We start from the raw sequence: 18,473 nt of genomic DNA on the forward strand, positions 1-18,473 counted from the left end.
CTGTTCGCTTCACTGCCTGGCTGCCAGCCGCCATCTTGGTTGGCAGTTAATTTGCATATCGCCCTGATTAGCCAATGGGAAGGGTAGCGAAGTTACAGCTAATTTCCATGTTTCTCTTTTATTAGATAGGATATGTATTAAACACTTACTGTTTGCTCTAACTAAATGCAACTAAATAAGATTTGATTCTCAAGTGATATATCATCTACAAAATGAGTGAAAAATTATACACATAGTTTCACCAAAACATTAATTCTGTTATACAAATGTTCTAAGAAAAATAAATAAAAGTTGCTTTGACACCTACCATAGAGTTGATAAATTCTGGAATTCTTTGGCTAAAAACATGTTATTCTTTTCTTCGGTAGGGATAGTGCAACATGGTACTCATAGCTTTTGAGAAAATGGCAGCTCTAAATTTTTACAAAGAAGGAGTCTATGGGTGGCACTTTGGTTGCAAGGGTGTGCTAAGGGACTTCCCTTAAAGCTATGTTGCAGTCTTTGATTTAAAGTCTATTTTGTCTGATAAATATAGCTACCTCTCCTTTCTTTTAGTTTCCATTTTCATGGAATATATTGTCCTATCCCTTCATTCTCAGTCTGTGTGTGTCCTTAAAGCTGAGTTGAGTCTCTTAAAAGCAGCACGTAGTTAGACTTGCTTTTTTAAAAATCCATTTAGCTACTCTGTGTCTTTTGATTGGAGAATTTAATTCATTTGCATTTAAAGTAATTAGTGTGGACTTACTATTGCAACTTTGTTGATTATTTTGTAGTTCCTTTGTTCCTTTCTTTTCCCTTGTTCTCCTTCTTGGTGATTTGATAATTTTCTGTAGTGGTATGCTTTGATTCCTTTCTCTTTTCCTTTTGTGTATCTACTATAAGCTTTTGCTTTGTGGTTATCATGAGGATTACATAAAACATCATATAACAGTATATTTTAATCTGATAATAACCTACCTTTGAACATATACTAAAGCTCCCTCCTCCACAAAAGATTTGTTGTTGCGGTCACCATTTGCATCTTTCTAATTGTGTACCCATTAAAAAATTTTGTAGTCATAGTTATTTTTAATACCTTTGTCTTTTAACCTTTAAACTAGAGTTATAAGTCATTTACTCATCACCATCAGAGTGTTCAGAATTTAACTATTTGCTTACCATTACCAGTGAGACTTATACTTTCATATTTAGCATCCTTTCATTTCAACTTGAGGATTCTGTTTAATATTTCTTATAAGTCTAGTCTTGTGGTGAAGAACTCTTTCAACTTTGGAAAACACTTCAATTTCTGAAGGACAGCTTTGCCAGGTAGAGTATTCTTGGTTGGCATTGTTTTTCTTTCAGCACTTTAAATATATCATCCCACTCCATTTTGCCCTGCCAAGTTTCTGCTAAAAAATCTGTTTATAGTCTTATGGGGATTCCCTTGTATGCAGCAAGTAGATTTTTCTCTGATTACTTTTAAGATTTGCCCCTTGTCTTTAGCTTTTGACAGTTTAATTATAATGTGCCATGGTGGTAGCAAATGGCAAGAGTTTTTTATGGCTGAATAGTATTTTATTGTATACATATATACCACATTCCCTTTATTTGATCATCCATTGATGGGCACTTAGGTTTTTTTCCATATCTTAGCTATTATAAATAATGCTATAGTGAAGGGATGCAAAAATCTTTTCAAATTAATGTTTTTGTTTTCTTTGGATAAATACCTACAAGTGAAATTGGTGGATCATATGGTAGTTTTATTTTTTGTTATTTGAGGAACCTCCATTCTGTTTTCCATAATGACTGCACCAATTTACATTCCTACCAACAGTACACAGGGGTTGGCTTTTCTCCACATCCTTCCAACATTTTTTTTTCTTCTCTTCTTCATAATAGGCATTCTAGTAGGTGTGAAGTGATATTTCATTATGGTTTTGATTTGCATATTCCTGATGATTAGTGATTTTGAGCATCTTTTCATGTGCCTGTTATCCATCTGTATGTCGCCTTTGGAAAAAATGTCTATTCATATCCTCTACCTATTTTTTAAAATAAAAGTGTCTGTTTTTGCTATTCAGTTGTATGAGGTTTCTATTTATTTTGGATATTAACCCCTTATCAGATATATGATTTGCAAATATTTTCTCTCATTCAGTAGGCTTTCTGTTCATTTTGTTGATGATTTCTTTTGCTGTGCAGAAGCTTTCTAGTTTGAAGGAATCCCACCTATATATTTTTGCTTCTGTTGCTTCTGCTTTTGGAGTCATATCCAAAAAATCATTGCCAAGACAAATGTCAAGTAATTAATGTTTTAACAATACAAAAAAATGATGAAAGGGGAACAAAAGGAATAAACTATTTCAAAAATGTCAATTTACTAAAAAATACAATGCACTGGGAGAAAACATAATGGAATAAATTCTTACAGCATACTTTTTAAATTACATGCTTATGAATTTCATTATGTCAGAAATATCTCAGACAACCATAGCATACATTCCTGCAAAATACCATGAAAATTCTATGATGGTGAAAAGTGTTAAGATGGGAGTTTTTATGTACCCCTGATAGAAATGAAATACTCCTAAAGAGTCTTTTTTAAAAATATCAGAAAAATTTATAAATAGCCATTAGTCTGGATTAGAACTTTTATGTTTCAGGAAGCTACATAGTTTAACGCCTTTTTAATAATATATCAATCTGACATGCCAGTTGAAGTTCTATCAGTTACATTGATTTTTTTTAAGTAAGGCAATGATTTTGTTCCCCATGGCAGAATTACTAGAGGTTCTTTATTGCTAAAGTATCAGTTCTTTTTTTCTAATTGATGTCAATAGACATGCTGACATGGCATGCCCAGCATGAAAACCTGTTTGATAGTCACTTATTTTATTTTCATTGTTTCTATCTAGTATAACTTAGATGAAACTGAGATTGTATACATTCTGAATAAGAGGATTTTGCCAATTTAGAATTCCCTTCTCCATGCCATATATACTAACCTGCATTTCTTCTGCCTTATTGTGAACAGGGTGTTTTGTTTTGGTTTCCTGATTATCTAGCACATGCTGACATATGATATAAATTCAGTAAATAAGTTTGGGGTCAAAATACCTAACAATCAGGTGGCAATTCAGTTCAGTACCACACCACACGTATTTGTGGAGACTACTGTGTGCTCCTCTAGTTACGGTAGACAAATCTAAAACAATTCAGTGTCATGTAGTAGTAAGGACATGAATGTGACAGAATTGGTCCAATCTCCAAAGTTTTTCCTTACCTACAAGGAAATGGGGACCCATAATTGTTGAATCATCTGTTGAAGGATAACAAGGCAGTTCTATTTCTATGTTTTCAAGTTTCTCATGGAGATAGTATTAACTCAGGTTCTCTAAGATACTGGGCCAGAAGATCCCCAAGTTCACTCCCAGCTTTGATGACTCCTTAGAAGGATTCACAGGAATCAGCATATGGTCATACTCAAGACTAAGATTTATTACAGTGAAAGGACACAAAGCAAAGTCAGCAAAGGAAAAAGGCAAATGGCTTGAAGTCTGAAAGAAACCAGCACAGTTTCCCAGAGTCTTCTCATACTAGAATCACACAGCCATGAGTTGGGACTTGAAGTGTGGAATAGTGTAGGAGCCCTCCCAAAATCCGAGTTCTCAGAAACCAGCAAAGAGCCATTGTAAGGACATCCATCTCTGGACTGCTGTAAACTCTTTTCTACACAGATGTGCAGATGCAATGTTTATAAGAGGCAGTACTTGAGGAACATATAGTATCTTCCAAGTAACCAATGATTTACCAAACAAGTCATGATAAACTCTACTAGTATCCCACTGGGGATTATTTCAGGGACTTAAATATGTAGAGAGTCACTTAAACTGCCCTTGGGAAATCTCTCTTAAAATTCAGAACCACCATAAATTGGAAGTGCTCTCTGCCCTCCCTCTCTTCAAGATCCAGCTTAATATATATCTGGTTGCCTCATAATTAGACCAACCTATGTGGCATCTGTGACAGTGGTTAGATCAATTAGTGATGGTTTTGAGGTTCCGGTCATTAAAGGAGGAGAACACTGATCATTTTTTCTTTTTTTTTTCCTCTATGTATTTCAGAACTCCAATTCAAGAGAAGGGTTATATAAAACCACACTCAAAGTTTTTGCTTTATAATTCCCAGTGGGCTTGCTTCTTGAATAATAACAAGGAGGAAGCCTATTTGGCTACACTTGGTACCCCAGGTAGCTGAGAACTAGCTGATTTGCAGTCTTGTCCTCTTATTGGATAACTAAATACCTTCTAGAATTCAGCATACTTTGATAGAACTCTTCCATTATTCTTCACTTCCTAAGTAAGGAGTCATGATATTTATATTATGAATTGAGAATTTATAAATTGTCCTTGGCAATGTTGACATATAACCTGATTAGCATTTTGAAATTATTAAGGACTCCAAAGGTCTGCTGATGCTATGGCACGAGAGCTTCAAACTGCTGTAATAAGAGAATCTAGGTATATTTGTACAGGCCGGCCACAGTTCCCCGTGCCCTGAGTTAAGTAATGGGGAAAATGAAATGCCCAGCATGATGATACACAGGGCCACTTTGCTAACCTCCTTAGAGAGAATTGGCAGTATGAGGAACCTAAGAATTCACATGGAATTTTTGTGAAATTGCTCCACCTTCTCAAACAGGCAGTGAGAGCATGATTAAGCTTCAGTATTTTCAGCACAATGCTATTATGATTATTCTCAACAGCGTATTTCAAGACCCTATTCTCTACCCATAGGGAGGTTTGTACCCGGAGGGTACTACTAACTTACCTAGCATATTGTACAGTGGAGCCAAACCTAAACCAATAGTGTCTAAAAGTTAATCCTAGAGAATTAGTGGCAACATCATACACAGTCTGGAAGGCACAAAATGAAGCCAAGAATAGGCCAATCACTTCGTGATGCCAAAGCTCTGTAGGATATAAATTCAGAACTAGCAAGAATAAGTGATACAAGAGGAGATCATAATGAAAGAAAAGAAAAGAAAAGAAAAGAAAAGAAAAGGAAAGAAAAGAAAAATGTGACCCAATGTGATGTTACCTGCAAGTAATATCTTCACCTTTTAGGAGAGCTTTCTAGGTTTCTCTGCAGTACATTTTAAAGATGCTCTCCTACACTTGAGCCCTAAAAAATGACATATGTATCAATTAAGTGCTCTTGCAAAGAACCATCATCCAACCGGTTGACAGAGAAGTTCAGAAGCATTTGTTGTTGTCTGAGAGAATAAAGATGGTCTCTTGAAAACATTCTTCTTCCTCTCTGATCTCCCTTTTTCCTTCCTTATTTTTTCTTAACTTATGCCAGCCCACATGTGGGTGTGGGACTAGCCTGTTCCATGTCTCTGCCCCACCTACCCGTCTTGTTGTGGCTTCTTTATATCCTCAGTTATAGGACTTCTGTTTAGCTAGATTTCAGGCAGTTGTGAATGATGGTTGTTTTATAGTTTTGTTGTAGTTTTGATGTGGTTGTGGGGAGATATGAATATCATATTTACCTACTCTGCCATCTTGACCAGAAGTCCTAAAAGATTTCAAATACCTTTAAATATTGGAGTGCTTTTCCTTTTTCTTATGATTAAACTAGTGGCCCCGTGCACGGATTTGTGCACATTGAAAGGAAATTAATTAGAAGGTGGTCGGCAGGGCAGGACTGGGCAAGATGAGCCAGACACATTCTGGAGCCAACCTCCTGCAGTCCCTCCCTGGCCAGCCACACCTGGGGCGGGGCCAGGACTAGAAGGGCATCTGTGGAGTGGGTGGGGTTCCTCTGGCAGGTGGGGGTCCCTCAGCCTGGCCTGGGGGGATCAGGCTGAAACTGGCTCTCTGACATCCCCCAAGGGGTCCCAGAGTGTGAAAGGGCACTCTACAAAGTTGCTGTTGTACAGGGTGTGGAACACAAACACAAGTGTGTAGTAAACCAGATTCGGGCTGACAGTGCTCCAGCAACAACATAACCCATGGCCAAAGGTGGAATCGCGTGGCCCCATGAGGAATCGGGCTCCCTCCTCTCTGGTTCTGGGGTGCATCACCCGAGAACTGCCGCTGCCAAGTCACCGCAGCTAGGCAGCTCCTGCGTTGAGCGTCTACCCCCTGGTGGTCAGTGCTCATCATACCTACCAGACGATCGGACAGTTGGACAGTTGGATGGTTGCTTAGCCTTTTATGTAGAGAGATTATAGAATTTTAGAACTGGAAAGTATAAGAGGGGTTGTCTTATCCATTCTCCTTGCTTTTTAGAATTGGGAATAGAGGACCCAAACTGGTTTTATGACATGCTTCAGAACTGAAAATCCAAACTGGAGCTCATGTCTCTAGACTAGCACTCCACCAATACCATGCTGTTATTTTCCTCATTTTTAGGTACAGAGATTATTGTGGAAACCAGGGTTGATGGAAGACATCTGACAGTAGATTTTCTGATTCTAATTTTATCTTTAGGTGGAGTCCACAAAATACTCAGAACTATGAGTTCTGCATAAAAGAAACACAGAACTCATTTAATGTTTCATTTGTGAAAACTATGTGTTGTGATTATAAGCATATATTCTCCTCTGTGAATGATCCTGCTAGTGATTAGGAAGAGCTTGAAATTCAAATGTTTTACAACACTATTGCTATAACAGGAGAATTCCTCTTATTTCTCATCCAACTTACTTTAAAAAAAATAATAACCTAAGAAGTTCAACCAAAATAGGTGATAGCCCTGTACCAATATTCACTTCATCACCTTTGATTTATTGCCAAGAGATTCTTTTAAAAGAACAGAATATGTGAACAACGTTGCCAGGCAATTTAGAGCAGGGAGAAGAGCACCAGTTGCCTTTCTAGTCTCAAGTCTCTCATAATATAAGCATGAGTAAAAGCATCTGTGGAGTAGACATTCCACGCATATTCTTTTAATAACTGCCAGGCCCTCCTGAGGCAAAACTTTATTCTGAACTCTTATTTTATGACTACATGTATGGTCCAAGGGAATGAGAGTCAAATAATTGTTAGGGAAATGTCAGAGACAAAAATCTCCATGTGGGTACTGAGCAGACCATCCAGTGGTAGGAACTTATGTATCCAACTGTCAAGTGTCTGAAGTAGAGAAACTGTGATGCCCAAATAAACTCTTGTCCAATCTGGAAGCTCTGAAATAATGAAGTGCTTGCCTATCTTCTCAAGTTAACTAATTATATAAAATATTCCATGTTCTTTATTAATGCCTAGCATGTATTATATTCTCAAATAATGTTTGTTAATTAAATGAGTACATGAATTTATTTTATGGTACTTCTATACTTTTTTAAAAATGTTACTGATACAAGCTTATTATTTAATTGTCTTTTCTTTTGTTAGTCACCAGTGTTTACAGATAGTTTATCTTTAATTTTCAGAAACTATAAATTAATAGGGCTAATTTGGCATAGTTTTATTTTCAAAGACTCAGTAGGTAGTACAGATAAGGAATAATCATTTTTATTTACTTACTAGAGGCCTGGTGCACAAAATTTGTGCATGGGGGTGTCCCTCAGCCCGGCCTGCACCCTCTCCAATCCAGGACCCCTCAGGGGATGTCTGACTGCCGGTTTAGGCAGTCAGACATCCTTCTCGCAATCCGAGACCATTGGCTCCTAACTGCTCGCCTGCCTGCATGCTTGATCGCCCCTAACTGCCCTCCCCTACTGGCCTGATCACCCCTAACCACCCTCCCTGCCAGCCTGATCGCCTCCTAACTGCTCTCCCCTGCCAGCCTGATTACCCCCTAACTGTCCTCCCCTGCTGGCCTAATCACCCCTTAACTGCTCCCCCCTGCTGACCTGATCACCCCTAACCGCCTCTGCCTCGGCCCCCACCACCATGGCTTTGTCCAGAAGGACATCCAGAAGATGTCTGGTCTAATTATCATATTAGTATAGATACTCCTGCCTCATTCCAGAAAAAAATAACTAATAGAGCTATCCATAGCCTATTTTCAGTAAATTGTGATGTAGCATAATCTCTATGTTTCATTGTTTCCTCGGTTGGTTTATTTTAATTTCTTAGGCACTAGATATTGGCATAGTAAAATTTTCTACATATAAAATAAGCTCACCTCCCTTTACCAAAGAGAAGTAGGCTTAAATAATATTCTGTAAAATATTCTGAAAAACAAATTATAATAAGCTATAATTTTTTCTGACAAGGTGACTTCAGTCTTTGGTGAGCTCTAATAACTTCCATCCCCAAACTATCAAGAAAAGATTTATAACTCAGTGCAAAGAGAAAGAGATGACTATCTCACTCCAGGTGCTATTTCAGAATCTCCCTCAGGTTGGATTTGGGATACATCCCAAATGCTATTTTTTTTTGTACTTGGGACCTGGGAGCCAATCCCCAGAAACCACATATATGCAAGGAACAAATTCTTTCCTTTTAGAAAACAGGATAAAACATTCTGTTTATCCTAAGAATGCTAACACTAGTTACCCAGGTATTAAAAGTCAGTTTAGGGTGTGTACCTTAGTAACCACACTACTAAGTATGACAGTTATATCTTGTGTTCATCAAACATAAGAGAACAGTGAATACAGGTAGGAATTCCCCATGTTTTTCCAGAACCTGAGGCTTTGGTTAAAAATGGAATCTGTCCTTGTTTACTAGTTCAGACATAGTCTACTTTAGTGATTTCCAATCTTTCGAACAATGAAGATAGTTTTTACAGACCAGCAAGTAGTAGTTGTGCTTTTATGTAATTAGAATACTTTCAGCACCTCACTGACACTTTGCAATAATTCCAGGACCCTCAGTGGTTAGAGCGCCACAGTTAGGGATGAACTACAAGTACAGTTGGGGTACTGCAGAAGAAGACTGCTGGGATGGCATTTTGCTACAGGGTATTATAAGATGCAACACTTTTGAAAAGAGGACCAGGAAGTAGGATTGGGAGAAGTCAAACGGATACAGGCCCGCTAAATCTCAACAATCTCTATACGAAGCACTTAATTCATTATAGTCCAGTGTGCTGGACTGAATGGCTGGGCTTTTATACTCTAATTCAAGTAGTCATTGTATATGGGCCACCCTGAGAAGAGTATGCCTTTGATCAAGAAGGCCCTCCAAAACTGAGGCAAACTTTGAAGCTGATGACAGCTTGGGCAAGACATTCTCTTTTGAAGGAGTCTCTGGGTGGCCCATCTTGGTGTTCACCACACTTTACTCCTTGTGTCATTTGGAACCACTTCTCCACAACCTTTCAGGATGCTGCTCCTTTAAGGTTCTGGTGGATTTTCTTCCAGAGGAAAACAGGAGTTAGTGGTATAAATTATAGCACCTAATTCTGCAGTTGATTTTAGGAGCACAAATGATAACAATCTTCTCCTCCTTTCCAATGATCAGAGTAAATTAACTGTGCCAAGATGGGACTTTTTTTTTTCCTTTTTGCTGTGGTGCCTGGATACAGGGAACTTGAAGTGCTCAGGAGGCAGCCATAGAACTCTTACTGTGTCCTCTTTGGAGAACAGGACCTACATCCTGAAGAGTTCCATTTTGTGGGAATGGAAAGTACAGGGTCTCCCATAGAGACATTAGGAGTTATACTAGGTAGGGCTAACTCTGCTTCTACCCCTTGGTTCCAAAACCAATGAATATTTCCTATTGAAGATATAGCACCATATAAATACCTTTAATTCAATGTACTTTTTCATCCTATGGAATGGTGCTCTGTCCTCATTGAGTATAACCTCCTCATTGGCAATTTATCTCTACCTTTCCAGTGCTCTGTTGGGTTGGCAGCTTCTTGTTGTCATGTGATCTATTAGATCCCATGAACATAAGCCCTCTTCCACACCTTAATTGCTATAAAATGGGGTTTGTGGTCTGACACATGTTTTGGAGATCCTGTACGGTAGATTAGACACTTTGTAAGCTCTCACATACTGCTGCTAATTGAGGCCTGAATGTGAGAAATATCCCATTCCCACAGTATATGTCATGTCTATTAGAATAAATCTTTGACCTTTCCAGAGTGAACTTGCCCACAGTAGCTGGTTGGTCTTCTGAAGAATGGCAGCCTATCACAGGCTCCATGTTGTTCTCTGTAGTTGGCAGTTTGGATGTTCAGTGGCAGCAGTAATTAATTTGGCCTTGATACACAGGAACTTGATGTCCGGGCCCATGAATTTCCATCTCTCCAAACATGTCCCTTCTATTCATATGGCAATCCTCTAGCACTGAGGTGACTGATGACCAAGACTTGCTGATGTCAACTTCCTAAGTCATTCCATTTCTTTCCAAGCACTCATCCATTATTAATCATTTCTGGTAGGTGTTAATAGTTGATAGAAAAATCTTTGCACTTTTTGTCTAATATACTCATCCACATGTCTTTCTCAAATCTTGTCCCCAGTCTTACAATAGTCTTCCTTTCGTGGGCCTAACCAACCAGCGGAGTCACTTACAAATACCCATTAATCTGTACATGCTCTAATTTCAAGCCACTGCTCCTTGCCACAAAGTAGATGATCTGAAGCCCTGCCAGAAACTCTGCCCATTAGAAAGATGTCCCCTTGCCACTGTCTTTCTAGGCAACCCCGAGTGAAGTTACAGTCAGCTTCCATCTATTTTCAGTTTGTACCTATATGCTAAGTGTCTTCATCAGCTCAGGCTGCTGTAATGCAATGCCACAGACTGGGTGGCTTCAATAACAAACATTTATTTCCTACATTTCTGGAGTCAGGAGCTCCACAATCCAGGTATAGTGACAAACTTATATCCAAACACACAGAAGCTACTGGAATTGTTGTTAGTGGTCACCACCAACCTTCTATTTGCCAAATTCTGTGACCGTGATTCAATGCCGATCCTTCTCAACCCTGCCCATATAACACTGATTTCTCTTTCCTTGAAACATTTTTCTCCCTTAACTTTCTTTGCACATTCCTCATTCTCCTTCTGACTCTTCTGTTTTCTTTTCTCTTGTATTTATTGCCTCCAAAGAATCTTCATTAAGATTCTCTCCTGTTCCTCGCCTGTTATTGCTGTATGTCCTGCATCATTACAATTTTTCTATGAACTTATGAAGTAATAGTTCAAGATAGACTCTTAAGAATCACAACTATCTCATGGCTAATTCTTCATCTTTTATTTAACACTGGCCTCTCCCTTGAGGTGTTGTTTTCATTAAAATACCATTGTTGTAAGAGTCATTACACTTAACCTGGACTGCTTCTGACTACATACCCATTTTTTTCTGTTCTTCTCATCTCTACACAGTGAATACAGCCTTGTCATTCCTCCTTTACTCAAACCAACAATATTTTTTTACAAAGACAAATTCTTCTGTAAATAACACAAATTTCTCATTTGACATTCAAAACCCTTAATAGTACATTACCAATATGTTTATATCAGTTTCTTTCTTGTACATATTCTGTATCTCAAACAATCTGGATTTGTTTTATGTTTGCTAAGTGTTTTACCATTTGCTACCTCCCACCTTCTGTTCAAATCATTCCATTTTGAATATACTTCCAGCATTTCATCTCGTCAACAGTAAGCCATACCTCAAATACTGCCTTCTCTATAAAACCCTTCCTTATGTTCTCAACAGGATATAATATCCCCTGCCTTTGCATTATATAGCATTTTATTTTTTCTTCTCTGAACTTACAGAAAATATGCACTTACCTTGCCTAACTTATTAGATTATGAACTCCTTTGTATATTTCCCCATCTTTGCATCCAGGGTCTATCAGATGGGCAAATAAATGTGTTTAATGTAATTTTCTTCATATTATTTTGCATTTATTGAACAAGTTGATTTGTGACCTAAACCAGAAACAGTTCCATGCTTTTTATGCCAGCTATGTGAGGTCTGCTTGGTGCTTTCTTATATTTTACTAGAGGCCCGGTGCATGAAATTCGTGCATGGGAGGGGGGTGTCCCTCAGCCCGGCCTGCACCCTCTACAATCTGGGACCCCTCGGGGGATGTCCGACTGCTGGTTTAGGCAGTTGGGCATCTCTCTCACAATCCGGGACTGCTGGCTCCTAACCACTCACCTGCCTGCTTCCTGATTGCCCCTAATCACTTCTGCCTACCAGCCTGATTGCTCCCTAACTGCTCCACTGCCAGCCTGATTGACGCCTAACTGCTCCCCTGCTGGCCTGATCTCCCCCAACTGCCCTCCCCTGCTGCGACCCCCCTCCTCCTCCTCCGTGCGAGGCGGCAGAGACACTGGCACCAGCCTCCTCTGCACCCTGCAGAGCCGTGGGATCCCCAGGCCTCACTGTGTGGAGCAGCGGCTGGGCCCCACCTCCACTGTGCACGTGGCCATCTTGTGATGGCCATCTTGTGACAACATGAGGGCGTGATGCCACCTAGGCCATTATTAGTATAGATATTTCTTTGTTGAAGTGCTCACTGTGTTTATCCATTCTTCTCCCAAGTTTGTGACCCTTACTTTAAACTCTTTATCAGATAAATTACTTATTTCCATTTCATCAAGTTTCCTCCTAGAATTTTATCTTCTTCTTTCCTTTTTTTAAATTAAATCTTTATTGTTGAAAATATTACATATGTCTCCTTTTCCCCCCATTTGAACATATTCCTGTTTCTTCATTTTACTTGACTCTCTGTGTTTGTTTTTATGTATTAGGCTAAAGAGCTACCACTCCAGTATCGAAGGAGTAGCTGTGTGTCGGAGATACACTTGTTGTTCAGCCTGCCTTAGCTCTCAGTTGTCTGCCAAACCCTCCTGATTATCGATCTCAGCGCCCTGATTCACTCTTGATCAGTCCCAATTGCTGAGAGTGTGCCAAGACCTGTTAGTGTTCCAAAGGGAGGGGCCTCTGTCAGCACATAGTTTCAAGTTGATTGGAAGCCACTCTCAGGCAGCAGCCTTCAAGGTTTGCAAAAATATGTGGTCCTATGAAACCACAGTGATAAATCCTGCTGGCCTCCAGACCAGGTGATCTGGAGGTATCCCCTAGGCAGCAGTTGCAAAAATTGTGCTTCCACATGAGTGTAGAAGCTCCTTTCTGGGTGGTATCAGTGAACTGTAGCAAGGCCAAGCGAGAATGCAAAGCTGGTGTCCCCTGGGCTATGATTCCTGCGACAGCTCTGTAGCCTCTGGATGTGTGGCAAACTTGAAACCTGCCCCTGATGCCAAAGCTCCAGGACAAGTAAACAGACCCCATCACAGGGAGACTGGGTGTGTTTCAGCCTGCTGTCCTGGGGTAGTAGCCTGTGAAGAATTGTCTCTCTGGTTGTCTGAGTCCCATGGGTGAAGGGGGTCAAGAGGTACAAACTCCCCATCATAAAATAAATGCCACGGGGGTGTTATGTATGACATGGTGACTATATTCAATAATAGTGCATTGCATAATTCAAAGTAGCTGAGTAAATGTTCTCATCACAAGAAAAATATTTTGTAACTTTGTGTGGTGATGGATAGTAATTAGACTTATTGCTGTGATAATTTTACAATGTATACAAATATTGAATCATTACACTGTACACCTGAAACTAATATAATTAATATTATATGTCAGTTATACATCAATTTAAAAAGAAAAGCTGTGAATACATCACTTTTTATAAAATTTGCTGGATTATAAATTCCACAAAGACAGGGACTATGTTTGAATTTGAAACTCAGTGCCTTTCAACACAGGGCCTGTCACACATTAGACATTCATATAGATCTATTTATTGACTCAATAGATTAGTTAATTCTGATGTGAAGTTAAAGGTTGGACACCTATACTAGAGGAAATTTTACTCTAAGAAAAAATTTAGGATTGGTTAGAATGGGACATAATGATTTCAGATGACTTAAAACAAGATGCTATATGAGCAATGCAATATATGTATATTTTTTTCTAAAAGGGACCTGTTGGTTTACCTGGAGAAGTTGGGATGATTGGAAGCATTGGTGAAAAGGTAATTTCTTTCATTATTTTGTTCAGTAGTGAGACTGCTAAGCTATACTCAAAGGATAGGCATTCATATGATGTATTTAATGTTAATTAGAAATCACTCCTAATTTCAAACACATTACCTATACTGAATCTTTTAAATATTTTGAAATATAGCTAATAGCATATACAGGGTGTCCCCAAAATGTGTATGCACTTTGAATGATTATAAAGTTGGTGTTTGTTAACATACAGTTCATTTTCAATTTTTAAAAGAATCAACAGAAATGAACAATTTCTTTTGATCAATGCCTGTCTTCAAACCAATGACCATTCTGCTCCAGGCACTGCTGATAATGCGCAGCAATGAAATCACAAACGTCAAGAATCATTTCATTTGGTAGTTGTGCGTCCTCAATTCATTGACTGTTGCCGGTTTTGTACCATAAACTTTATCTTATGTATCCCCATAAAAAGAAAGTCTAGTGGCACTTTAGACTAAATTTTCTTTATTCAAAATTTAGTCTGGCTCACCCATTATTTCAAATCAGTTAAACCAGAAAAGAAGTGAAAATTAAGTGAGTTATCAGCTGTTAAAGTGTATTTACATTTTGGGGGGACACACTATATGTTTCTTTTTATTTTAATCTTTATTGTTGAAAGTATTTCATAGATTTCTCTTTTCTCCCATTAACCTCTTCCAGCCCTCTCCAGTCCCTTCCTGAGGCACCCACCACCCCATTGTCTGTGTCCACAGGTTATGCATAAATGCATACAAGTTCATTGGTTGATCTCTTCCCACCCACTATCCCCTGCCTATATGTTCTAAGTTTTAAATTTTTGGTTAAAATGCAAAATTTTTAAATTTAAAAAATACTAGAAATTAGAATAATGTATGCATGTAAGTTATGATTCTAATGGACAATTTTTCTGTCTAGGTGTAGCTCAGTCATGACTAATTAGCCTGCCTCAATGTTTCTCTTCTCTCTTTGTACTAAAGGGAGAGCGTGGAAGTCCAGGCCCACTAGGTCCCCAGGGAGAGAAGGGTGCTATGGTAAGAGCTCAATGATTTGAAAGATATGCTTCCAAAGAACATAACAGAGTTGAGGCATTCCAGAGGTAGAATTATCTTGGATGCAATATAAGTAAATGAAAAATACTATTTTATAGTAAATTACCATTAGAATTTTCTTCTTCTTTAAACAGTTTACCTTTTAGAATGCTGTATGAAAGGTAAAAATCTTTCAAATCAGATGGCTTGGTCAGATATTTTTAAGTGTGACAGAAATGATTATTATCAATAAAAGAATCTTGTTTTCAGAAAATTTATTATAATGGCACATAATGCTGTCTACAGTTTTATTTTACCTAAGTTATTCTTTAGTGTTTTGACTTTTATATTATCAGAAAAGCAGTATAGGGGTTTTTGTTGTTGTTTTTTAAAAATATCTCCAGTTGTTGTCAGCTAGGAAATTTAACATACCCATAAATTAATCAATTTTAGGAATTATTGCCTCCTAAAACACTCCCTGAATCAGTATCAATACCATAGAGGGTACGGTCCTCCTAAAATTGGGTAGCCAGAATATTTGTACATATTGGCACTCATTAATTATTAAATTCCATGACCTCTGAAAATCATGTGATTTCATAATCTATATAACATAAACTTCAGAAGATAAATGAATATTCTCTTCTCTATAGGTTATAATATGTGATTCTGGCTAGTCAATTTCTTTTCCAGGCAAAGAATTTCTAATAAAAGGATACACAGCTTTTATGTAATTATTTTTTTTTCTATTGTCTATTTTTGGAACATTTCCTATTGCCTCTTACATCTAGGATAAGAGAGAAAGATCTTATCAGATCATCACATTTTATTACTACTTATAATTTACTGGTTTTTCTTTAATGAAAATAATTAGGTATAATGGAGAGTTTATGTCTTTTATATTTTATTCAAATTATAGGGATATCCAGGTCCTCCTGGGATCCCAGGACCCGTGGGTCCACCTGGCTTACCTGTAAGTACAGAAAAGACTTTATATCCCTTCTAGAATGTCTGTTTAAACATAAACCCATCATTTTGGTTATTTTATGTTTTTATGCAAAATAAGTAATGTGTAAAACAGAGGGAGGCTGCTTCTCTCCCCAATCAATGCAAAGCACTCTAGAATATGTCATGGTGTCTTGATGTATGGTGATGGATAGTAACTAGACTTATTGCTACTTACTATCCATCACCAATGCTTCCTCACCTCTACTTGTTCCATAAGCTTCTACCCGCTTCTAATAGTACAACCAGTTTCAATTCTGCTGCCTAAAACTAAAAAGACATTTAAACTTTCTTTTTAATAAACACATATAAGAAAATAGGGTCAGTAGTCAAGATTAGAAGTCAGACCAATTGAATATATAAATCACAAGTAAGCATAAGTTCCAACATTTTTTAAAGAAATTTGCAAGTATTTTCAACCAAACACAATTTATAGAGAATCTACCTTTATTAAACAAAACTGGAGTTTTTCAAAATACTCTGTTTTTGCTTAGAGAAAGAAAATGAAATCTTGTCTCTTAAGGGATAACGTTTGCTTATCAAAATTTAACTGTGTTTGTGAACTTAAATATTTAACTGTGTTTGTGAACTTGTCTCTTAAGGGATAACGTTTGCTTATCAAAATTTAACTGTGTTTGTGAACTTTATGTTCCCCTAAGCAAAACTATTCTTATGAGAAATAATTTATGCTGTTGTGTGAAGATGCTTGTTTGAAGAGAAGCCCCATTTTACAGTATCCTAGTTCATGGATCAACGCTCAACCACTGAGCCACAGCGGCCAGGCTAATCAATTTTATTTTAAGAATTCCCAAGCGGAGTTATATGTTTTAAGAAAGGGTATAACTACTATTCCGATAACATTCCTGTGAATCGTATAACTGATATTAAAATTTTCATCATGTAGGGTCATGTTGGGGCAAGAGGACCACCTGGGAGTCAAGGTCCTAAAGGACGAAGAGTAAGTTATCTAATGAAGGAAGTAACTTCATCTCAAAAATTGATTCCTAATGATGTGTTCCACAAAAGTAACTTTACATATTCTAGATTGTGCTGAGACATTATTGGATTTTCCCCTTGTTTTCATTATATTAGGTGAACTACCTACATTTATTGAAATAATGACTCAAAATCATTTGTATTTATAAAACCATACATTTCTGCTATGAATTTCACTAATTCATATAGAATTCTTCTTTCTTATTCCCAGCTTCATTCTTTGAGGGACCTATTAATGTGAAGATTTTTAAATAAATTCTTAATTTACTCACAAGAGGCTCACATAGCAAGGAATAGTAGCATCATAACAAAATAAGGGCAATGAGAAATGGAATGAAGCTATATGGAATGAACAAGAGGTGATATGATCATGATGCAGAATTAAATGAAAAATCTTACTCTCTACTTTTTTTTATTCTTTTAATAAATCTTTATTGTTCAGATTATTACAGTTGTTCCTTTTTTCCCCCGCATGGCTCCCCTCCACCCAGTTTCCACCCGACCCTCTGCCCTTACCCCCCACCCCCGGGCACTGTCCTCATCCATAGGTGTACGATTTTTGTCCAGTCTCTTCCCACACCCCCCACACTACCTCCCCCTGAGAATTGTCAGTCCACTCCCTTTCTATGCCCCTGATTCTATTACATTCACCAGTTTATTTTGTTCGTCAGATTTTTTTATTCACTTGATGTTTAGATTCACTTATTGATAGATATGTATTTGTTGTCACTTTGTTGTTCATAATTTTTATCTTTACCTTTTTCTTCTTCTTCTTCTTAAAGAATACCCTTCAGCATTTCATATAATACTGGTTTGGTGGTGATGAACTCCTTTAGCTTTTTCTTATCTGTGAAGCTCTTTATCTGACCTTTAATTCTGAATGATAGCTTTGCTGGGTAGAGTAATTTTGGTCGTAGGTTCTTGCTATTCATCACTTTGAATATTTATTGCCATTCCCTTCTGGCCTGCATAGTTTCTGTTGAGAAATCGGCTGACAGTCATATGGGTACTCCCTTGTAGGTAACTAACTGTTTTTCTCTTGCTGCTTTTAAGATTCTCTCTTTGTCTTTTGCCCTTGGAATTTTAATTATGATGAGTCTTGGTGTGGTCCTCTTTGGATTCCTCTTGTTTGGGGTTCTCTGTGCTTCCTGGACTTGTAAGTCTATTTCTTTCACCAGGTAGGGGAAGTTTTTTGTCATTATTTCTTCAAATAGTTTTCAATATCTTGCTCTCTCTCTTCTTCTGGCGCCCCTATAATTCAGATGTTGGTACACTTGAAGTTGTCCCAGAGGCTCCTTACACTATCTTCATATTTTTGTATTATTTTTTCCTTTTGCTTTTCTGGTTGGGTGTTTTTTGCTTCTTTGTGTTTCAAATCTTTGTTTTTTTGTTGGTTTTTTTGTGTCTTTTGTTTTGTTTTTTTGTTTTTTTTATAAGTAGGTTGTCTATGAATGGTTTAGCGCCAGGTTCCCCACGAACATGCATTGCGTGAAGGGTG

The 18,473-nt window shown here is 37.8% G+C and overlaps 1 protein-coding gene across 1 annotated transcript in view; it reads left to right on the forward strand.

Annotated features, from left to right (window-relative positions):
• The window catches only part of COL24A1 (collagen type XXIV alpha 1 chain), a 281,993-nt gene that overhangs the window by 135,426 nt on the left and 128,094 nt on the right, over positions 1–18,473 (forward strand). Inside the window, exons 25-28 of the mRNA XM_023758248.1 lie at positions 13,895–13,948; positions 14,924–14,977; positions 15,894–15,947; positions 16,884–16,937. Of these exons, the coding sequence (XP_023614016.1) occupies positions 13,895–13,948; positions 14,924–14,977; positions 15,894–15,947; positions 16,884–16,937 (216 nt within the window). The remainder of the gene's footprint in view (positions 1–13,894; positions 13,949–14,923; positions 14,978–15,893; positions 15,948–16,883; positions 16,938–18,473) is intronic.

Source organism: Myotis lucifugus, unplaced genomic scaffold (assembly GCF_000147115.1).
Source record: "Myotis lucifugus unplaced genomic scaffold, Myoluc2.0 scaffold_126, whole genome shotgun sequence".
Classification (NCBI taxonomy): domain Eukaryota; kingdom Metazoa; phylum Chordata; class Mammalia; order Chiroptera; family Vespertilionidae; genus Myotis; species Myotis lucifugus.